The sequence below is a fragment of the Asparagus officinalis genome, chromosome 7 (assembly GCF_001876935.1).
Source record: "Asparagus officinalis chromosome 7, Aspof.V1, whole genome shotgun sequence".
NCBI lineage: Eukaryota > Viridiplantae > Streptophyta > Magnoliopsida > Asparagales > Asparagaceae > Asparagus > Asparagus officinalis.
Genome location: NC_033800.1, coordinates 24,941,650 through 24,964,988, shown reverse-complemented (window position 1 = coordinate 24,964,988; position 23,339 = coordinate 24,941,650). Strand labels below are relative to the sequence as shown.

The following is a 23,339-nucleotide window of genomic DNA, read 5'->3' as shown; positions in this document are numbered from 1 at the left end:
CGTACGCGCTCAACCGCTCACAGACACACACAAATATCATCTCCACTTCTTTCTCTAAATAATTCCAACCTCCTCCTAACTGCTTCACCCTATCCCTCTTTACCATCATCTCTTCTTCCTCCACATGCACGCACATCGCACTCCACACCTACAACACAAAGCACTTCCCTCAACAAAAAAATTATGTGTCCAAAGAAACATAAAACATTTACCAACAAGAATTAGCATGTTCAACACATCTGGAGTCAGGATATTGGTGCACAGCAGCGCATGTTCATCCAGTATCAAAAAAATACTTTCAGATAAACTACTATTTACCCGAAAAACTATACATGAGATGGAGTTTGTTACCCCTTGACGAAAGATAATAATTATACTAAAGGTTATTTCAAATATGAATCATTGTTGAAAAACATCTGTTACGTACCTCGTTATTTTGCATTATGTAACATAAGTACATAACAAACCTTAAATGTTATGTGACATTTTAAAATAAGTAAAACACGTCATAAATCTACATTATTAAAATAAAGAATACATTGATTCAGTATATTGTATTGTACAATCGAGGGATTAAGGGTTTTCGATTTCCTTTAAATATAACATGCGTTATTTCATTATTACTTGCTTATTTCAATATAACTTTATCATAGAGACTTCAATGTATTTTCTTTGTTTAAATCTTGAAACAAATAAGTCTGCAGTGTATGTCTGAATTGTTTGTTAAGCTTTGATGACTTCTTTTGGTGCCATCATTACTGTCGTGATGATATATTTGATAATTATGATGATTATATTTATATAAATCACTGAGGAATATTTTGTATTTATTGCATATTTAAATATTTAAATAAGTGATACATATGTAACCTACTAATACTACATGCGTTATGTTGTCTTGCATTTTACATTAGCAAAAGATAAGTATTACGTTATGTGTTACGTTATTTTCAACATTGATATGAATAGCAACAATAACATATTTATATGAGCCAAATTTACAAGTCACATATACAAACCATTTCTCATATACTTCATGCTTCTTGCTTCCTACCTCATCTCTTTCTTGAATCTTGTCCTCAAATACGTAGATCAGCCTATAGACACATCCAATCTAAAAAGTTGATCAGATTAGCTATTACTTAACTTCAAGAAGTTGTGAATTGAATTTTTCTTCTTCGAAAATTAAATTGGTAAAATTAAAAACAAAAGGTTTCTTGTCCAGGACCCATCAAAAGCATATTTCCAAATTTATAGGTATTGACTATCTTTGATTGGGAGAAAGTCTGCACATACTGGCATACATACAACTACAAAGTGCAAGATATATTAGTTTTAGAGAGATATCTTCATCTAATCACAAAAAGTAACAGGGATGGAGGAGGCTATGTAGCATATTCCATTAGCACCTATATTGACTTAGTGCTACACAATAGATTTCTGATGAAACTGTAATGGATTCTCGTAGATTTTTAACAAGTTAGAGGGTACCGTTCTACCAAGTAAGTAATCACTTGAGAAAACTTGGGAAGCCGGTCACTTAGATCATTATGTTTCACTTCTTTATTATAACCAATGTGTCCCTCGCATCAGTTTGCAGAAGATTTGGTTCCGTTCATTAGGACGTCCTTGCACTGTACAATGCACTGTCCCTCTGGAGTACTTCTCTCTAATAGCTTTTGCTCAAGTATTTTACAAGCTGCTTAATTTTACAATATCTTGGATGATTAGTAACCAACTTATTTCATAAAAATGTATAATCAGGGACTTTATAACAATTTGAGAATTGCCTTATTCTGTGTGAACATCAGCGAAGTTTGTAAGAACCTTCAAATGTTACAATCGACAATCTCATCTTTATTAATTTCTCTAAGATGAATGAATGAAAATCACTAAGGAATAGGACGTGAAATAAGTACATGCTTAAAGAAGTTATAGTTTGGCCCAATAGAGGATAAAAATGAAGGAGAAAGATTAAAATGGATTGGGCATATAAAACCGAGGATAATAAGTTGGGAAGTGAATGGAACATAGTAGAACAATGAATATCAAATATAGCTCCTAGAGAACTTGGATGAAACTTGAAAGAAAGTATAAGGATATATAGTGGTTGACTTAATTGAGGAGATGGCTCTTAACTAGGGGTAGAAATGAACTAAATAATTAACAAACAGTTCAGGTATTATTCGTCCGGATATTCGATTATATTTGATTAAGTAGTTCACCCAACCGTAAACGAATGATTTTTAGTATTCGGTTTATATAGTGTAAACAAAGAGAATTTAACCAACAATGTATTTGATTCAACCATACTAATGAGATTGGGATGAAAAACTGAAAGCAGGTGCACATGGATATTAATCAGATAGGAACATATAAATTTTCATGAGCTAGAGAGAGATTGCATTGGCCCAAAATTTTCCCATGCTTAATTTCCCTTAAAACACCTTATAGTTTACCAAAAATTGCACTTGTATACACTCACTTGTATTTTGCTGCACTTGTATACTCCAATGTTTTTTTAATGTTGCACATGTACCTTCTATTACTAAAACGTGATACTCTCTAGACTATTCCCATGTGAATTGTCATGTGTCATATTTAGGACAATTCAAGCCTTAATTTTATCTAAAATAACAATGACCATTTTCTCTCTCATCTCAACCCATGGATCTATCTTCTTCCCTTTTCTCCCAATCAAGCAACTTTGTGAAGTTAGCCACCATAAAGTTTATCAGGTCACTGACTTTAGTGTTGAAAAGAATGACACTCGGGTTTGTTATTGGCCACCCAAAATTATCTCATTTCAAAAGATAATTTAAAAAAAAACAAATTGGTTCAAGATAACTCAAACCCATTAACCAAAATACACCAAAACTACACAAATGCATAAATAAATCCATTGATCAGAAATTGAGATGCAGAGATTGTGAAGAATTGGGAACCTAGGGCAGATTTTAACAATGGTTTTTTCTCACTGAAGGCTATTTTAGTCTCAATAGACTTTTTCAAACAACATTTATCAAATTTAACGAAATGAAATAAAACAATATGGTATTTAAGAACAAACAAATACAAGTGAGAGTATATGAGTACGAACTTTGGTAAACTGTAAGGTATTTAAGTGCAATGTAGCCTTTTCTCCAAGCTTTTGTTATACACCCAACCCGCACAAATACTACCATATGCCCTTTTTTTCCCCTCTTGACATCAGTCTCCTGGTTTCTCTTTACTTGAAGTCTCGGACCCACATCTCTTTGTTTACATCATCTTTTTCAGATGTTTGTAAAAGCCATTGTAAGTTTTTGGCGTCAATGAAAGATGAGATTTGGAGGATTGGAGGAATAGATCTGAGGTTAAGGATTTTAAACAAAAAATTACTAATAGTTACCAAGTACCTACAATACGAAAAGAATCAAATTCAGATAAATATAGGCATTCGAAAAATGAAAGCGAACGGTGTTCAAATTCAAATCTCCTTCTATTCGATTTGATTCAATTCCACCCCCTCTTATCAGAATTGATGTGTAGAATCGACCCAAAATTTTGGAATGAAGATTTTATTGCTGTTATTGTTGTTAAATTATGAAGTAACAATCAGCAGTATCAGTGAATAAGACCTTATTATTCTTTCCCTTGTGTTTATTCTACTTTCAGTTAGTTTCAGATCAACACCTTAATAACCAATGGCTCATATCCATCATAAAGCCAAGGCAACAGTTCTCGATCCCCAGTATCTTTGACTTCTTTGATTCTTGTTTCTCATTAAGCACTTTTCAAGATTCATTGTATTTATATTTTATAGTGATAATTGAACTTTTCCTTGCTGATTTATATTGTTAAACTCTACTGTGTTGTATAAATTGTTATGAGGGCATTTTTTGACTGCTTACACTTAAGCTAAGCTACCACAAGCATAATGTTACAAAGGCTTTTACAGTATAAATAATCTTACAATGTATGGCAATATTGTTAAAACCACTTCACTAATTTGTATTGTTAAACTCAACTGTCCTGTCTACAATATTATGAATGCATTGTTTGACCGTTTATGTGTAAGCTACTAAGCTACCACTAGCCCATGATATCTCAATGAATTTTAAAAAAAACACAAATTTGCCTTTTACAAATGCTTTTACAATATCCATAACATCATACTAAAATTCAATCCCTATGTTTTATGACAAATGAAACGTTATCAAGAAAAAAAGGTGGACATAACCTGGTATAAACCCATTACCAAGAACTGCAGCCAAGTCTCGCGCTCCTCAATCAAAAAAGGTGGACATAACCTGGTATAAACCCATTACCAAGAACTGCAGCCAAGTCTCGCGCTCCTCAATCCAAGCTGATAAAAATAACTTATCTACTGTCTGACCCCGTTGAAACTGAGTGAATTCAAACAATACTACTCCTTAAAACTCCTTAAAACAAGCAACTAAATCTTCATAAACCCTAATAATCCAAAACCCTAAACCCCCAATTCAGTTCCAATGCACCCATTGAAAATTCCCCGTTTCTGGTTAGAGTATTACACCAACTCATCCTCTTCCATCCGGGAAAAAAAACCTCAAATTAATAGGCAAAGAACAAAACCCTAGAAAATCAAATTAAGGGGAGGGGGAAAAGAGAACGAACCATGTGAGGATACTTGTCCTGATCGACGACCCTAGTGTTTTCGAGCTTGATGTTGAGGTACTGATCGACGGAGTGAAGGATCCCTCTGATTGCTAGATCGTTCTTGAGCTCCACTGTCACTTCTTTGCCCACCAACTCCTTGAAGTACGAGAAGAACAGCTGCAGTATGAACAATAAACTTTAGAACTTTGAGAAGTTGATGGAGGTTTGGGGTCGATGAAAGAAACCCTAATTTGATGAAAAAGAGGAAAAGAGAATAAGAAAGGTACCATATTTTCGATTTGATTTGGGATCGAGAGAGAGATCGAGGGCCAAGACGCGAGTAGAACTGTAGAAGGCGAGGAGCGCTCAGACTTCGGAGTTTCAAGCAGTAATATATGCCTTTACTTGAGGTCGGGTCGGGTCGGGTCGGGTCGGGTAGTAAGCACTTCTGGATTTGACTCCTTAGCGTTCAGGTCGCCAATTTTTTTGACTCCAGGGTTCGACGTAATTTTTTTTATTCAAGAAAATTTTTATTTAATCTTGATGCTAAATAACTTTCATGTTCTCTGCTTTAAATGGGATACATTGGGTTTTTCTTCACGCAAAGAAAAAACAAAACAAAACAAAACATTTTTATAATGCCCCAGTGGAATTCAAATTTTCAGCTGTCTATCCTTATGGATCCCTTTCATGGATAACTCAAAGCCAAATAAGTAAATAAATAGAACATCTTTAAAATATTTCATATATGCTCTGTCATTTTCGTATCCAATAATAAAATGCTAGTTCATGTACAATTTTTTTTTTTTTTTGGTTGAAGATTGTACATCATATCTACTCTTAAAACAATGGCGGATTTAGAAAATTTTCTTAGCAAAACCAGTGTCTATTTATCTAAAATATGTATAATATTATAAAAATATAGTTCCGATGAAAATGCATATTGACATACTATACTGTTGGAATTTTTAAATGAACTTCTGATTTCCAATGGGCTAATTCAAAATTGGTATTAATGTCCTTAGTATTTTTAGATAGCTTGGGTGTTTGGGTGGAATTTAGAAAAAAAATCATCTAGATACAAATCTAAATGTTTTTAAGGGGCACAACACAACTGCACCCTTAGAGTACGCATAGATTAGATATGCCTTATCTTAGGGGCTGTTTGTTTCACCCTTTTATAGAATAGGATTAGCATTTGGGCTCTGACAGTGGCATTTTCGTAATTTTTGGATTCTTTGTGAATCCTATTCTGGAGTTTGGCTCAGCAAAAATTTTGGGATTCCAATTCTCTTAAAGTAGCTACAGTTATCCTTTTTTATAGAAACCCAATTCCGAGCTTTGGGTTCGGATTTGGACGAGATTTCTGACAGTGAGCTATGTCGTCGATTCCGATTCCTCATCTTCACGATTTCGATCCCTAAAATCTGGAATCGCTGTTCCGCTCCCGCCTCATCGCCCTCTTCTTCGCGCCTCTGTTCCCGCGCTTCGTCTTCTTCAACCTGGGTTCGGGCCTCTTTCTCGAAACCCTAGCTGCTGGTTTCCACGAGCTTGTTGGTGGGTTTCTTGCCTTCGATTCTTGGTAATCCCTTCTGGTTGGGGTCTTCTTCAACTTGGGTTCGGGCCTCTTTCTCGATCTTGTTCTGGTTGGAGTGTGGCTACGGTGTTTTCTTTGACGTCGGTGGGTTTTTTGCTTGAACGTCGGCATTTCCCTCCTCTGCAGTAAGGTATAAAAATTTTCCTCTCTTACTTTGGCTTATTTCTCCAGTGATTTGAGGAATTAATTTTAATTTTGAAGCATATGAGAAATAGAGGCTGATAGCAATTTCAATGATTTAAGCGATTAATTTCATAATATTACAGCAAAACAATTCATGCGGGTATCTGTGTAGTGGATTTTTTGTAAATGTGCAAGAATTAGGTTGTTAGGTAGATTAATTTCATGCGGGTATCTGTGTAGAGATTAATTTCATAATATGTTTCAAATCAGTCTTTTAATAACTTTAATTGCTGTTTTTTTTCCTTTATCTAATTTTTTTGTGTGCGTGTAAATTATTAGTAATCTAAGCATATAGTTTGTTTGTTTTTGGTCTATCTTGCTTGTTTAGAATTGTGTGAGATGGAATGCAACATTAGTTAAAACAATTTTCATTTCAGCTTGGTTTCTTGCTTTAAAAGAAATAAATATTTGTATCAATTATCTACTTAATTTTGACAAGAAATAAGTAGCCATCTTAAGCTGTAATTGTATGATAATTTTAAAACGGTTGTAGATGGATATGGAAGATGAGGAAGAATTGAAGAGGATGTGTGCTAATACAGCTGTCTGCGCCGTGGTCACTTTGGTAACATGTATTTTGAGAATGCGTGCTAAGCGCAAGAGAATACCAAATTGTTCGAAGCAAGAAAGTGTCAGGAAAATAAGTTGTAGAGAGGCTCATTTCAGACGTGTACTGGAGGGCTATCAAGATAGCTGCCAATCTTATATTAGAATGAGACCGAGGGCCTTTTTTAAACTTGTTGAAGTAATGAAAGCAAACGGTTTATTAAAAGATACGAGACACGTTCAAGTTGAAGAACAGCTTGCTATGTTCCTAAGTATTATTGGGCACAAAACTAAAAATAGAATAATAAGAACTGAGTTCATAAGATCAGGGGAAACAGTTAGTAGGTATTTCAATAAAGTCTTGCAATCAATGAATGGATTACGTGATCGGTACATGAAGCAAGCCCCAAAAGAAGTTCCCGATGAGATTGCAAACAACTCAAATTATTTTCCGTACTTTAAGGTAAATTAAATACATACAACGTAATAATTTTCCAAATAAACTTTTTTTTAATTTAACAATGTATAATTTATAATTTTTTATAGGACTGTATTGGTTTGATAGATGGCACACACGTCGACGCGGTGTTACCTAGTGACCTAGTTGCACGGTTTAGAGGGCGAAAAGGGGTCACCCAAAACATCTTAGCAGCATGCACCCCCAATAAACTATTTACTTATATCTTGGCTAGCTGGGAGGGGGCAGCAAATGATTATAGGGTATTACAAGACGTCCTGTCCAGGCCACAGCCTTACGGGCTCCGAGTTTACGATGGTATTCATTCTCACTTGTGCACATTATGAATAATATATTAAATACTTAGCAATATTTGAGATTTTAAAATACTGTTTAATTAATGTAGGTAAATATTACATATGTGACGCTGGATACACCATAATGCCAGGTTTCATATCCCCGTATCGCGGTGTCCGATATCATTTAAAAGAGCACACTGGTAGGACACCAAAGAATAGGAAGGAGTTGTTCAATTTAAGGCATTCATCTTTAAGATCAAAAATTGAGTGCACATTTGGGATACTGAAGAATCAGTTTAAAATTCTTGCGGGGAAGCCGAATTATCCATTTCCCACTCAAGTGGACATTGTACTAGCGTGTACTGTGTTGCACAACTTTATTGCCTTGGAGGATCCGGATGATGATATTTTAAATGAAAATGTTGAAATTGATGAAGATACTGGGGAAGAGACAAATGAGGACGATTCAAATGTGATGAACCATTACTACTTTTATCACTTGCTATTTTGTTATGTTGTTTGAACTAGAAATTACATCGTTTACTATATTCCCTGCTAAATGCATACATATCCCATATTCTATAAATTTCTTTATTGTTAATATGGCTATGCTTACAAAATATATTAGGTATGGCTAACAATCCGGCAGATAAGCAAAGCGTGCCTTCTCATTCGAATGCAATGCCAAGTCCTACATCAGGGATTAACATGAACTACATGCCTGTTCAACCACAGCCATTCACCTCACCTCCGCATACTTTCTCACCATTCCCACCATGGGATGGTAATTATGGTGGGATGACACAGCCGCCAATGTCATACATGAGCTTGTTAGGCAATCCACAAGGTTTGACCTTTCCCACGGCCAGTTCTCAAAGTAGTGGACCTAATCAATTTTCACCGAACACCGGTGATTCAGTTGGAAAGGATATTCATGATGTTGATGGTGCGGAGCACACTTCGCCATTGAAAAGAGGAAAAAGATTAGCCCACAAAAAAAAAAGTTCCGTGTACCAGGTTGAACTCAAGAGGCGTGGCTAATAAGTTTTGGCTTCCAGAGCACGATGATGTGCTTATTCCTTATCTTGCAGATTTAGCATTGGATGGCATGAAGCCAGACAAGAACTTCAAGGCTGAAGCTTATAAAATGGCTGCTATGAAAATCAACATGCAATTCAGGACTGATTTCACTCACCTGCATGTCATTAACCACTTGAAATGTTTGAGGAACAAATTCAATGACATGAAAGCTTGCCTTGATATAAGTGGTGCTGGGTGGGATGAAACAAGTAAAATGATTACATTGGATGAGGAAACCGGGTGGGATGAAACAAGTAAAATGATTACATTGGATGAGGAAACCTTGAAATCTTGGGCCCAGGTATAACTTTATTCAACATCTATCTTGTCACATTCAATTTAATACATTCCCTTCTCTGGATTTATAAGTATTTATTATTGCAGGACAAATCCAATTCTAAGTACAAAGCGTACATAAACAAACCCCTTCCTCACTTCAAAAATTTACAAGTTATCATGGGTGATGATCAAGCCAAGGGTGATTTTGTTAGACCCGTGTACGCTAACATTGGGTCTAGTAGGTCCATACCTATTCCCGATGATGATTGCGAGATTCTAGAGGAGAGTGAAGCTGAACCACAGTCTGATGCTTGCAACGCACCACGTTCTGGTGCTGTTAACCAACCACAACCCACTAGATATAAGACTAAGAGTAAAGACAACACGACTTCATCATCTAGCAAAAAAACCAGAAAATTTAATCGTGAAGAGGAAATGATGTGTGCCTTTGTTGAGTCCATGTCTCAGTCAATGAGGAATCAACACGTTATACACTGGACTGAGCAGTTGGCCACAGCGTTGAATGAACATAGGTCTGAATATTCCGAGGAGTTCCTCGATAGGGTTTTAGACCATTTATATGACAATGAACGTGAAGCTAGGAGGTTTTTCATTAAATCTAAGGAAGGTCAACAGAGGTACATCACAAAATTAGTTAACGACCAAGGTTGGCCGGATAGCTAGTTTGTTGGGTTTCGATTATATTACGTTCTGGATATTGTTGTGTTTATTACAAACTATTAATGTTGCAATTTGTATTTTCATTCTGAAGAACATCTATGTCGTTGTGGGATTGATGAATTGGTATATTTGCAATCTTTCTTGCAGGTAAGGTCGTGGAATGATCACTGATTTCTTTGAATTTTCCGATTATATTTTGATATCAGGTAAGCTTTCTGCTGCTGGTTGCTTTGTGCAGCATTTGCTGCTGCTGCTGGTTGCTTTGTGCAGCATTTGCTGCTGCTGGTTGCTGGTTTGTGCCTGTTTTGAGCTTTCTGCAGCAGTTGCTGCTGCTAGTTGCTTAGTGCAGCATTTTGTTGCTGCTGCTGGTTGCTTTGTGCAGCATTTGCTGCTGCTGGTTTGTGCCTGTTTTGAGCTTTCTGCAGCAGTTGCTGCTGCTTGTTGCTTTGTGCAGCATTTGCTGCTGCTGGTGGTTGCTTTGTGCAGCATTTGCTGCTGGTGGTGGTTGCTTTGTGCCTGTTTTGAGCTTTCTGCAGCAGTTGCTGCTGCTGGTTGCTTTGTACAGTATTTGCTGCTGCTGCTGGTTGCTTTGTGCAGCATTTGCTGCTGCTGCTGGTTGCTTTGTGCCTGTTTTGAGCTTTCTGCAGCTCATGCTGCTGCTGCTGGTTGGTTTGTTGCTGGTTTGTTGCTTTGTGCAGCATTTGTTGCTGCTGTTGGTGGTTGGTGTGTGCTTGTTTTGAGCTTTCTGCAGCTCATGCTGGTTGCTGTTTCTTCCTGGTTTGTGCCTGTTTTGATCTTTCTGCAGCTCATGCTCTTGCCTTTGTTTGTGCAGCATTTGCTGCTGCTGCTGGTTGGTTTGTGCCTGTTTTGAGCTTTGTGCAACTCATGCTGCTGCTGCTGGTTGGTTTGCCTTGCCTGTGGTTTTTCTTGCACTTGATATGTGGCAATGATGATGATCAACGTTTACTGAGAATGCAACCTAACTTACATCGTTTATTATATCCAGATGAGGTAATATTTGAGATGAGATTGCAGCCTACATTGAATTGGCAATGTCTAGGCGAGGCAATTCATCTTTATAATGCAATCTGTAATAAACATGTTTAAGTTATAGGTGGGGCAATCAATGATGACAAGTTGATCTATTACTGAGCCATACAATATCAATAAGAATTTGTACCCAGTTCAAACAACAGTTTTCATTACATCCTCAGTAGTTCTTGCAAGTACAGTTACATGACATGAAGTTTGTAATAATTAAAATAACACAAAAAAATTGCTAAGAAAATTGCAGAAATTTTCCAAATTAGTAGTTGATTTTCGACAAGTCTCAATTCTTTCTTCAGCTTCTTTGATTGCAAAATATATTTTTCTCCGTACCTATTTTCTTTGACATATTGGCTTCCTTGGTTGCTTGATGACTCTCCTCTTTCTTCAGCCCATTCGAAAAAATTGCATTCTTTATTTGGGAATTTTGCACACCCCCAATAACACCTACCCTTATTTTTACCATTCTTGCACACTTTCATCGGTGTTCGGAGATGGCAGTCGCAATAAACTTCATAATCCTGCCAGCACTCTTCTGATATCATTTTCATGTGGGGACAGCAAACTGAAGACAATGGGAATTTTATAAATGCTGAAAATGGCTATGTTTGGATTAATTGTGAGGCCTCAAGGTGAATTTATAGCCACCAAGTTCCACTTCTAGCCGTTGCTACAGTGTTCTGACTAATACATTTGAAATCTGAATTTTTTGAGGCTTCAAAGAGCCGTTGCTACAGTGTTTCCAGCACAAAATATGAAATTATTGCCTCTTCTAGCCGTTGCTACAGGAATATTTAAATTGATAAAGAGGTTGCTGTTGCTACAGTGTTTATTCCCAAAAAAAGAGACTTTTTGAAGCAAACATAGTATTAGGAATTGGACAAATTCTATAAATGTTGGATTCCTAATCCTTTGGGTGAAACAAACATAGAATGCCAAAAAAATAGGATTCCATAAAACTTCAACTTGTCTATAAAAATTTTATGGATTAGGTTGGAATCCATAAATAAAATAGGATTCCTAATCCTATTCCTACACTCTATTGAACCAAACAGGCCCTTAAAGTATGTGTATCTGATAACACCATTTTTATATATAAAAAGAAAATGATAATTTACTATTAGCCTTACATCTTAAAAAGAATTATAGAAATGATAAATTAGTGGTTACATGTAAAGTTCTTTATATCTTATCTAACATGGTCACACGACATTTTCTATATTTTTGTAATATTATAAAAAAAAGGAGAAATATTAGAAACGAGTGATAAATGGTTAAGCCATCTACTTTAAATTTACAAATTTGAAATACTATCCACATGCTTATTCAGTAAGCCAACTTTTTTTTAACTTCTTTTTTTTAAAAAGAATATTATAAAAAGATGGATATTATGAAGAAGGGATTAACTGTGCAGCAATCTGATTTTAAATTTCAACTTCTAAAATAAGAGACATCTGCACCCTTACTTCGAATTTCAAGCTATTTGCGAGAAGAGAAAAACTATTGCTCAAGTTATCTAATTCTGAAAGAATTCAAATAGTCTACTTTTCATCTCATGTATACTGTATTATGTTAAGACCACTATGAAGAAATTTTTATCACATCATTTCTTTAGAGCATATGTTATAAGTCGTTGGTATACGCTATTTGTATGCTCGCAATCACACAGAAAGGAGTATATCAAAAAAGAAAAAGACAGGCCTACAGCCACAAGAATAAAATCCAATGCAATTCAGCGAAGAAGATAATCGAGCACCATCCAAGAAGGAACCATTGACCAAATAAATCAAACTCGAGCGTATCAGTACAGTAGTAGTACTTGAAGTGTAACAATAACTATCATCCTTCGAGGGATTACACAAACAAAGTTGAAAAAAAAATGGCAAACAGATTTGACTTGAATGTTTATGACGCCAATAATTCTTCAATGTTCAAAACACAATCAACACCAAGCAAGCTTCCACTGTGGCATTTTTTTTAGAGCAACCTCCGACCGCAAAGTGCGAAGTACCGTTACCAAGTAGGCACTCCAGGAGTACTTGACATCTGCAGCTACATCTTCGTACAATTTTCGTTACACTTGTTATGTGCTGATTTTCACAGGTTTGTCCTTTTACACGAGAACAAGCACACAATTCCTGAACCACCCACAACCCCACATGCAACTACAAAGGTCTAAGTACACACACTATGAGATAGCTTACAACATGTCATACATAGCAGGTATATAGAAGAAATTTGGAAACCCCATAATAGCTAGTTGATTTACAGAATAAAATGAAAAGGAGAAGGTAAGAAACAAGTATTTCTTCCACTCTATGTTATTCGAGGCTTCACTCGTCTCCCGTTAACATCGCTGCCATCAAGTGGCGCTTCAACCACATGTACCCCTGCTTTGACTGAATGTTCTCCCATTTTTGCCACATGTTCCAAGAGCTCTGACAATATGGATGGGCAGCTGACCTTCAAATGCTCAAATCCTTCAGTTTGCATCACAGCTGTGAAACAAGTGACCAAAATGATGATCAGAATCACAATGGCCTACAGTTCTAATGGTTTGAATAATCTCGAGTCAACAACCTCTGGATGCATCACATAAGAACGTAAAAAATGACATGCATGCACTCACCCACCCACACACTCGCACACACAGATAGCAACAAAGGGGGATACTAAGGGATGATGTAACAAATAGCATCAAGCATGAAGATATTTCACTAAGAGGCCCTGACATCAAAAGTCAGATATATGCAAATTACAAGAAGATCAGGACTAACAGGTATATGATATGTGACACGAAGGATGATGGTCCAACTATAAATTGGAATAAGGTGCTTTTACTTTTGAAAACAGATATTGTGATGTGACGATTTTATAAACAATAAAGGAAAACATTTATATGGGAATAATACACTAGTAATTCGACCCGCCAACTAACAGGTTCAGCTTGCCTGCGAGTTTATTTACTACATTGTAATCAAATCCTGGAAACTATTTCCCTGGAGTACATTACTTGTGTAATGCAAGAATAAAATGCATGTTACAATTTATTAATTAGAATTTTAAGCAAATGTGGAGTAGAAGACAAGATAAGTTACCTTTAAGATTTTCAGGCAAAGCAATAAATCTGAGACAAACAGACTTAAGCTGAAAACAATGATGCTGCTCGGCCAAAGCTAAAGTAGTTGCTGCTGTGTTAATTGATACATCCTGGCAGAGCTTATCTTCGCAGAGTAGTTTAAGCCTCTCCAATGCATATCTGTCTGCACCTGCGAGCAAGTGTTGAGCCATTAACGTCGAAGCCACACCAGCAAGATCATCCATATCAGGCAGACAGTCCCAGTAAATGAAGTGAAGTAAAGCCTGCAAAAAGGTGAGTAGATTAAGTTTTGACTCTGGTTAGTTTCAACTTTCACACGACAGAATGAAATTAAACCAAGCTCACAACAAGGTCGTGCAGCCATAGCCGTAGATTGTAACTGCAGTTACAAGAACAATTATATCTTGGATTAGTTGCAGAACCGATAAATACAGTTGCAGTTGTAGTTGCAAAAAGACCCTTCCAGTTGCAAATAAGAAATTACTCAAATTTGGACATAAGTCACTGTTGCACATGGAGTTTAAAGTTGTAATTCCCAGTGTAACTAACCCTGAATATTAGTCCAACAATTCTGATACCCCAATTAAAACAAGTTTCAATACAGGCACGTGCAACTTGCAAAGTTATAAAACTAATCCTAGCAACTGCATCTACAGCAGCATGCGACAGTAATTGCAACTGCAGTTGCATGCCACTGACATATGTGTTGAAATTACAATTGCAGCAAACCAAACAACTACTAAAGAAAAAGTATAATCTACAGAAAAATTCAACTATTTTTTCACCTTGAAATAACTGAAGCACAATAGCCCAGGCCCCAAGATTTTATAAAGATCAGAAAATTTTCATTTCTGTAATAGAATCAGGAATGACATCTATTTGCAGACAAAGAACAAAGAGCTCAAAATCAAAGTCAACAGCGAAACCAGCAAACCGCTGCTGCCTGGATGAAAGGAGCCATCCAGTTCGTCCTGATTTCCTCCTTTATGAAGTCTCAGAAAAAGCCTTTTACTTGGAAACAAATTCATTATGGTAGGTTTAGATGTGGGCAATAATACAGTACCCACTTATCATATTTTAACAGCATATAATAGTAGTACATCAAACTCCTTTAGTACGATTTCTCTAACAGTAGTAGCCATCACAGTGTACAATTTCTCTACAGTAAGTGGTAGTAGTAGTATCAGTGTACAGTTCTGGAAGTAACCAACACAAAACAATACACTCCCGGAAATAATTCTGAAGCACAATTAACCTGCATTTGAAAAGAGAACTGGAAGAACAGGTTAAGTAGCAAGTTAATTACATCCAAGTTCAAAAGACCATACCTTGTGAGTGGAATGACCTCTGACACGAAGAATATAAAAAACCAACAAGAAAATAAACTAAATTCATGACAAAGGCATGTAATATCTGGTTAGTGTTTTACTAAATATATACCTGTGAAGAGAAGTTTTCATTTCTTTGCTATAATAAGAAGTTATTGTTTGAATGACACAGATCAGAAATGTGTCTGGTCATGCAACACTTTCAGAAACATAAGCAGTAGAATTACCAAATAGTGCGGTTGTGTGAGTATGGAGTTCATGGTTGTTGGGAGCCCCCCCCCCCCCCCCCCCCCCTTTTTTTCTCTCTTCTTGCTGTTCAGTTGGTTTCAGTCAGAGGAAATCAAGGGAGACAGGGGAGCTGGTTTTGCTTTTAAGTACTTCAACCATGAGGTATCACTAATCTGGTGTCTGGAGTGAGGGAGCAATTACAATTACGAATATAGTATAGCAGAGCGCATTATATATTAAAATAGTCATCATAGTGCATTTAAATAAATAATTGCAACAATAATAGAAGTTCACTAGAGCATTTTAAACAACTGTAAGCTACCATTATGTAGAACAATGTGTGAGGGAAAAAAATCACCTACATGATTTAACACTTAACATGAAAGCTACATAGTGAAACCAGTAGAATTGAAACCAGAAGTATTGCTAAGAGGGAGGGAAAATCAATCTGTGATGATTTTCTCAATCCACAAAATGCTGATAACAATCTGCTGACATAGATGAGTATATACAGGTATTTTCCATCAACTCTTAACTCTGATTCTCCAATATGTCAAAAGACTCAGAGAGCTAATTTACACAATATGCTATGACCATCACTGTACAACATTAAGGAGTAAGTCTTAAACTGTGAGCCTCCCATCTATGCCAGGTTGGCGTTATGCATCATAGGCCTTGATCTGCTAAATTTTTTACAGCTCGACCAACCAGATGTGGCATGCAAACCCTCTACTGGTCCTGGACTCCTGATCAACGCAACTTCAGACAAAAAGGAGATTGCCAAGCAACAAGGGCAATGACCAGAAAAAACTAACCTTATCAGTAGCATAGTTTAACATTAAGCCAACAGGGGCAAACATCCATGGTTTTCTTAGACTCTGGGGAGAGTCTAGATGAGGAAGAAATAAGGCAAGTTGTCCAATGTGCAAATGGTATGCCCAGAATCAAATTAAAGAACAATCCATAGGATCACGAAAGCATATGACGAAGCATAGTAGAACATTAAATTAGTCAAACACTCAGAGGCATTTACCTTAAAGACGGCAGGCTGCATATCTTCAACCTTTATGCATTGCATGTTATGGTCCTTCATCGGACCAAATAGTTGTGCTCTGAACACAGGTGACCGAGCTGCAAGGACCAAGCTATGAGCTGCAAAGATCTCATCATCAACTTCGAATGAAACATCAGTTCCTTCTCCACTTTCTAGAAGTTGGCCAAAATGCTGAGTAATGTTAGAGGAAGGCACTGGTATCGTATACGACTTGGGTCCCTCGGTATGTGATCTAACAACGCCAACACTACAATTAATTGACAGACAGTCATCTTTAAGATAATCAGAAGCCTCCAAGGCAGTTCGTTTGAAGAATCGCTTATAACCCCTGCATAATTAAAGAAGGAATGAAATCGTCTCAGTGGTAGATATATAACTAAAACGTATAGCCAAAATCTTCAATATAATACACTCATATATAGGACAAGGTATATTAATAACTACAATTAACCTTACTAAATTACCTAAAGTTGGCCATGGACTTGGTAAGTTGCACATAAAATTTGCAAAGATGAAGTGAGAAATAGAATGGTGGCTGCTAGAGACAGAGGAAACTGCTGGAATATATTTATAGTTTTGAATCTTAATGTAAGAAAACAGCCTCCTCCATTTAGCCACAAAGGTAAAGCATGAGGCACCATAAATGCAGAAACCTTTGTTTTCATGTAACAATGTTGTTACATGCATAAAAATCATCGGGTCCGCTCAAAACTATAAATGATGTCCTGTTACAGATTCTAATTGATAGCGGTCCATCACGTAACTATATAGACCAAAGTTTCACGGATACAGGTACAGGTAAAGTAGGATGTGGGGACATGGCTACACATATACATACATGTATATCATAATGATATACACGAGATCCGTATTGTTTTTTCATTCCATGTGCTATGAAATAAAATTCCCATAACATTAATATGTTTCTCTTATTATATAGATCTATAAATTAGAAAATTGTGTGTTTTCTAACTTGATATCCAGAGGAACCTTTATATTCATATTTCTGAACTGGGTAAGGGTAAAACAAACCCGATATGTGTCCAACGAGTTTCAAGAATTGCATGTGAAGTATAGTATATGCATCCAAGAAGCATATGACTAGGTTTCAAATTAAAACATGTACTATATAATTGAGTACGCATTTGAATAAGTGTATGCAAACAACCAAGGTGTCCATTGAAGTTTTGGTGTTCATTACAGGTATGACACGGGTACGACACATGTATGGCTCCAAATATAGGTTACCCATGCAACATACATATAGACCCATTCGTGATCCAACAAGCCCACTTGTCCCTATCAAATGATACACCACTTACTGCATGGGTAGCTGAGGCCTGAGGGTGATGTCCCACAAGCCCTGTTTTAACTTCTAAATATTCCACACATGACCGACATATTAGATTGATATATCTTTTTTAAGACTTACTACAAAACAATGTGATCTGAACATCTTTTACCGCTTTTGGCAATTTTTGGGTGAGATATCATGATTTTCCTGATATATAATGTAACCTTTCAGCCTCAAAAAATCAGCTCAAATGTTGTAATATTAATTTCAACTTTTCATTCCTTCTAAAGAATGGTTTAGATTTTTGGTTCAACTGAGGTCTACATCCGAATAAATATCCACTTATCTAAATAAATAGAAACAAGAATTAGGGCTTAACTGAGATCAAATTCTTTTGAAAAAGTTTTGCAAAATATACCACCTTTCTCCACAACTCAATGCTTTGGTACATCAAATATGAATATATATGATATCTATGTGCACATTATCTGACATGAGCCCCAATATCTAATAAGTATCTCTGTTATAGCTGATATCCGTCATCTAGTATGGAATATTTCTGCTTGACAAGTCCCCTACATCCAACATTTAGAACACCGCCCACAAGGTGCCTGCTCCTGCTCAAGAGTTCATCTCTGCCAGGATGTCCCTATGATTTTTTCGGAAGGACATGAGCGAAAAGGCTGCAATCTGGAAGCCCTATTGCGATCTGCTATGGTGTTCCCCATCTTTCGACCTCGACGGAAGTCGATTTCAAAGGATGAAGTGGTGATACAAGCGAAGGTCTCTCCACCTGATTTCCTATAAAATGATGCATAAATTGGTTACTCTAAAAGAAGGTCTGCTAGGGTGAGTTGTTGGGAAACTTTGTCGCAAGCAGTCTGTTATCCGTTAAGAATCCAGCTAATCACCCTACACAAGTATCAGAATATGGCACGTGGATACGGTTTCTAGATTATCAGTTGGAGGGTATTTAAGGAAGTCGAGCCCCAGGGTTTGCTCTCACCATGGAAAAGCAGTGTTGCTTCTCTCTATTTTCTTCTGTTGATTTTATTTACCCTTCAGTATTCATCTGCATTTTATGATTGGTTCATCCCTCTTTTGGATTTGTTTCCTCTACCTAGTCCGTGGTAAGTTACCTTCTTTTAGAAAGCTTTCTGATCGGTAGTTTTCTTTGTTAAGGTGATGAAGTATTATACACATAGTTGCTTTTTCCTTATGTAAAAGCTGTAGAATTGTCTTTCCTTCGTAGTATCTAGTGAGTTACCTAGTCCATGGTAAGTTACCTTCTTTTAGAAAGCTTTCTGATCGGTAGTTTTCTTTGTTAAGGTGATGAAGTATTATACACATAGTTGCTTTCCTTATGTAAAATCTGTAGAATTGTCTTTCCTTCGTAGTATCTAGTGATTCTAATGCTGATTCTTGCGCATAATGGGCACGGATTAAGCTTGATGAATGCAAGTGTTTCTTCTGTGTGTTTTGCTTTAGCCCCATCAGCTGTTTAGCCTTGTAATCTGTAGAGTTACCTCACAAGGTTTGCTAATCTTGTTGTCTTAGGATTATTTATAAGCAACCATGTCGGGAAAACAGGCAATGGGTTATACTGTTCATGCAAACCCAGCAGGCATCAAACTTATATAAACAAAGTATCTAGTGAGTTACCTAGTCCATGGTTAGTTAACTTCTTTTAGAAAGCTTTCTGATCGGTAGTTTTCTTTGTTAAGGTGATGAAGTATTATACACATAGTTGCTTTCCTTATGTAAAATCTGTAGAATTGTCTTTCCTTCGTAGTATCTAGTATTCTAATGCTGATTCTTGCGCGTAATGGGCACGGATTAAGCTTGATGAATGCAAGTGTTTCTTCTGTGTGTTTTTCTTTAGCCCCATCAGCTGTTTAGCCTTGTAATCTGTAGAGTTACCTCACAAGGTTTGCTAATCTTGTTGTCTTAGGATTATTTATAATACAGGCAATGGGTTATACTGTTCATGCAAACCCAGCAGGCATCAAACTTATATAAACAAAGTATCTAGTGAGTTACCTAGTCCATGGTAAGTTAACTTCTTTTAGAAAGCTTTCTGATCGGTAGTTTTCTTTGTTAAGGTGATGAAGTATTATACACATAGTTGCTTTCCTTATGTAAAATCTGTAGAATTGTCTTTCCTTCGTAGTATCTAGTATTCTAATGCTGATTCTTGCGCGTAATGGGCACGGATTAAGCTTGATGAATGCAAGTGTTTCTTCTGTGTGTTTTGCTTTAGCCCCATCAGCTGTTTAGCCTTGTAATCTGTAGAGTTACCTCACAAGGTTTGCTAATCTTGTTGTCTTAGGATTATTTATAAGCAACCATGTCGGGAAAACAGGCAATGGGTTATACTGTTCATGCAAACCCAGCAGGCATCAAACTTATATAAACGAAAAGACACCGCCTTTTTCACTAAAACAAAAAAAAAAAGACCAAATACAAGTATTTAAGATCCTATGAAACTAAATATCAGAACATGTAGATGACAAAGATCCACTATTTACATCAAAATATGCTGTACCAAAACATTAGTCAACCAAAACTCACCACATACTCCCCCGATACTTCAGCGTATACGGCCCGTCCTCCAGCGTCCTCCCAAAATGACTATGAACCTTATGCCTCTCCTTCCCGCTCTGATCCAACAGCGTCAGCTCAAACAAAGCCCTAACATCCGTCCCCTCGCTCGCCAACGCTATAAAAAGCGACACGTAACTCGCATTATCCTCAGGACTCTTTCCATCAGGATAAAAATAGATCGCCCACTCGAACCCCCCGACGTTAAAAGTATCAGAAGCTACGTACTTCCCAATCCCTAGACCTTTTGACAAAGAGTAGCCGGTGATCTTGAACTGGTGAGATCCGTTGATGGTTTCTGTGATCGAGGTCGACGCGGTCTCTGATGGAGGTTGAGGGTTTGATGGGGATTGAGAGATGATGGAGGTCGAGGGTTTAGATGAGGGGCAGCCGCGGGAAATTCGACCCATTTGGGGTGGTGGAATTAGGGTTTGGGGTAAGGGAATTTGGGGAGTTGGAGGTCTAGGGTTTGGGATTCTTTCTTCCTTCTCTGAGAAATCGGGACTGGGATCTCACAGGCAGATGACGGAGGGGTTAGGGTTTGAGATCGAAGAGGAGATATTAGAGAATTTTGGGGATTTTTTTGAGGAGGGAGAGGAGAAATTTGCCGGAGGAGGAGGAGGAGGAGGAAATTGGGGGGAGAACAAGAGAAAGGGGATGAGGAGTCGTTTTGGGCTTGGTTTATAAGCATGTGGAATGACGTGTCCAAGTTGCGCTTAAAAAGCCCCTCCTGGCCCACACTGGCTTTTCCTCTCTGCTACCGAGGCAAATCCATTGCGATTCAAATAAGGATCTATAAATTTTCACGTGCGCTTCTTCCGGCGAATCGTCCGTTTTGTCCTTTCAACGGTCGTTATTTTGATGCGAAAAGATGCAAGGTTTCATTCATTGCACAAAATTGCCCCAGTTCCGCCCTAGAAATTTTGTTACGTAAACGTGAGAATTTCATCTGAAATTTTCCAAGGCACCGCTCGTATAAATACGTGTATACGTATACAAAGAGAAATGAATAACTTTGATATCATGATAAAATTGATCTATTGAAATAACAATGTATCATCGACATAGTTTAAGTTGCCAACTTAGAAAATAATCCCTACTTGCTTACTCACTCAATAATAAATGAGTTAAATGAGAAGTGTTATGGTGTTTTCAGTCGTAAAAGTATAGCCCTTTTGCCAACAACGGACAGGTGCCCCCCTACATGCACCGCTCAAATCAGATCGACGGTCAGGACCACCAAGAATCCCGACTTAGCCGACTCGCCGAGTCGACATCTCCTTGTGTCTACTCGAAGTGCGGTACTTGTCGGTCCTCTCATTGAAGACGACTCGCTACGAGTCCACTCGAGCAGTTATTCGACGTTTCACGGGGTCGACTCGAAAGGCGTTACTTCTCGGCCAAGCCAGAGGATGGCTTCAACCTCCAGCCTCCTTCACTGACAACGCATCGACGTCACATTTAATACTTGGCAGGCGTCATCATGACTCTAGTCATGATAGTCTTTATAACTCATCGAGCCAAGTCGGCACCGCTATGCCCCTAATCACTTCACATTAAATGCTGAGGTGATCTCTCCTCCACTCGTCAGCCGACACCTATAAAGTAGGTGTTGACGCAGCTGTCAGGTCATACTCGTTTGCCGCCATCCTGTACTCAGTCGAGATTATCATTCTACCCCTTTTCCACCACTATAAATAGAGGTACTATTCTCAACATTTAAGGGGGGATTTTTCCAGGCTATTTTTCCAGGCTATTTTTCCAGGCAATATCCGAGAATTATAATGCACTACACTGAAGAACTCACACAGTTCTTCATTTCTCCACTCAACTCAAAACCAGATATTCGGAGAAGTGAGTGGTCCCCTAATCAACCTTACCCCCATATTATTATATGTTTGATATTTAACATCAACAGTTTGGCGCCCACCGTGGGGCCTTCTTTTTTTCGAGCAAGTATGTATTGTTTGTGTATAGGGCTGACAAGTCTCACCCTGAAGGACCACACTAGAGCTACGTTACTCAAGCTCAACTTGAAGAAACTGCTCAACAAATCTCTCAATCTCTCCAACAGCAACTCGCAACCTTCACCAGCGAGCTCCTCAGCCGGCTTCCATAGCCGCAACCCCCCCGCCTTCTGAAGACCAGCGATCGGAGATTCGCCCTCCTTCTAGAGCACATCAAGTAGTCTCACCTCGGACTCCTCATGTTGTTGCCTAACAATTGAGGAATCGGGTCGAGTACGTGACATCGCCACCTTATCAGTCGACTCGCCCCGAAAAATCTCGCTGACGTCTCCTCCCTCATCCTGAAATCACCGACAAGAGTCCTGGCCCTGGTCACCATGAGGACCGTACTAGGGGAGCAATCTCTAAGACTCTCTCCCACCATCGTACCTCTCCAGTCCCCCTCTGATATTGTGGGGACCTCTGGATACAATCGGGCGTACCGATCGATCGCAGAAGTGATCGTGGGGAACACCCCCTTTCCAATGATCTCATGAACGCCCCATGTGAGAAGTTTAAGATGCCTCACATGGAGAAGTATAAGGGCGAGGGAGACCCCTCCGAGTATGTCCAAAACTACTATGATATGATGAGCATGCTCCAAACATCGGAAGCAGTTATCTGTCGATACTTTCCCATCACTCTTTCGAGGAGCGCCGAACTCTAGCGGAATGCCCTTGAGAAGAAGTCCATCAGCAGCTTCCAGCAACTCAGCAAGAAGGTTATCCACCACTTCCTGGCTGACACCAAACAGAAGTTGTCCCCTCATGTGTTAATCCGGATGAGGCAAGAGCCTGGAGAGAGCCTTCTGTAGGGTCGAAAAAAAAGAATATATGATTGATTCTTATTTTAAGAATGAGTTCTATCACTTAGTAAGAATCACTTACACTCACTCACTCTCTCTCTCTCTCTCTCTCTCTCTCTCTCTCTCTCTCTCTC

At 37.9% G+C, this 23,339-nt stretch overlaps 3 protein-coding genes and 2 long non-coding RNA genes across 5 annotated transcripts in view; 1 reads left to right on the top strand and 4 right to left on the bottom strand.

The window, feature by feature from the left end:
- Nucleotides 1-5,016, bottom strand: part of LOC109848735 (sm-like protein LSM2) — a 6,161-nt gene extending 1,145 nt beyond the window's left edge. The window contains exons 1-2 of the mRNA XM_020418387.1: nucleotides 4,908-5,016; nucleotides 4,639-4,797 (exon numbers count right to left, since the gene is read on the bottom strand). Of these exons, the coding sequence (XP_020273976.1) occupies nucleotides 4,639-4,797; nucleotides 4,908-4,910 (162 nt within the window). The 5' untranslated portion in view covers nucleotides 4,911-5,016. The remainder of the gene's footprint in view (nucleotides 1-4,638; nucleotides 4,798-4,907) is intronic.
- Nucleotides 7-4,396, bottom strand: LOC109848737. Its single transcript, XR_002248871.1, has 3 exons — nucleotides 4,293-4,396; nucleotides 3,101-4,222; nucleotides 7-148 (listed from the first exon to the last, which is right to left on the bottom strand). It is a non-coding gene; the product is annotated as an uncharacterized LOC109848737 (long non-coding RNA).
- LOC109846847 (protein ALP1-like) lies at nucleotides 6,894-8,225 on the top strand. Its single transcript, XM_020416087.1, has 3 exons — nucleotides 6,894-7,409; nucleotides 7,493-7,721; nucleotides 7,810-8,225. The coding sequence occupies exons 1-3, from the start codon at nucleotides 6,894-6,896 to the stop codon at nucleotides 8,223-8,225; spliced, it is 1,161 nt and encodes a 386-aa protein (XP_020271676.1).
- Nucleotides 12,548-21,046, bottom strand: LOC109848734 (BTB/POZ and MATH domain-containing protein 2-like). Its single transcript, XM_020418385.1, has 4 exons — nucleotides 20,365-21,046; nucleotides 16,479-16,827; nucleotides 13,888-14,152; nucleotides 12,548-13,287 (listed from the first exon to the last, which is right to left on the bottom strand). Exons 1-4 carry the CDS (start codon nucleotides 20,802-20,804, stop codon nucleotides 13,106-13,108), a joined length of 1,236 nt encoding a protein of 411 aa, XP_020273974.1. The 5' UTR covers nucleotides 20,805-21,046; the 3' UTR covers nucleotides 12,548-13,105.
- On the bottom strand, nucleotides 15,511-16,472 carry LOC109848736. The gene is made up of 2 exons (XR_002248870.1): nucleotides 16,261-16,472; nucleotides 15,511-16,191 (listed from the first exon to the last, which is right to left on the bottom strand). It is a non-coding gene; the product is annotated as an uncharacterized LOC109848736 (long non-coding RNA).

Bases quoted from the DNA above. Each gene is read 5' to 3' on its own strand.
- LOC109846847 (XM_020416087.1), top strand. From the start codon at position 6,894: ATGGATATGGAAGATGAGGAAGAATTGAAGAGGATGTGTGCTAATACA. The intron at 7,410-7,492 runs GTAAATTAAATA...AATTTTTTATAG, and splicing joins ATTATTTTCCGTACTTTAAG to GACTGTATTGGTTTGATAGA. The intron at 7,722-7,809 runs GTATTCATTCTC...TAATTAATGTAG, and splicing joins CGGGCTCCGAGTTTACGATG to GTAAATATTACATATGTGAC.
- LOC109848734 (XM_020418385.1), bottom strand. From the start codon at position 20,804: ATGGGTCGAATTTCCCGCGGCTGCCCCTCATCTAAACCCTCGACCTCC. The intron at 16,828-20,364 runs GTGAGTTTTGGT...TTAATTATGCAG, and splicing joins AAGTATCGGGGGAGTATGTG to GGGTTATAAGCGATTCTTCA. The intron at 13,288-13,887 runs GTAACTTATCTT...CTTGTTTCACAG, and splicing joins TTTGCCTGAAAATCTTAAAG to CTGTGATGCAAACTGAAGGA.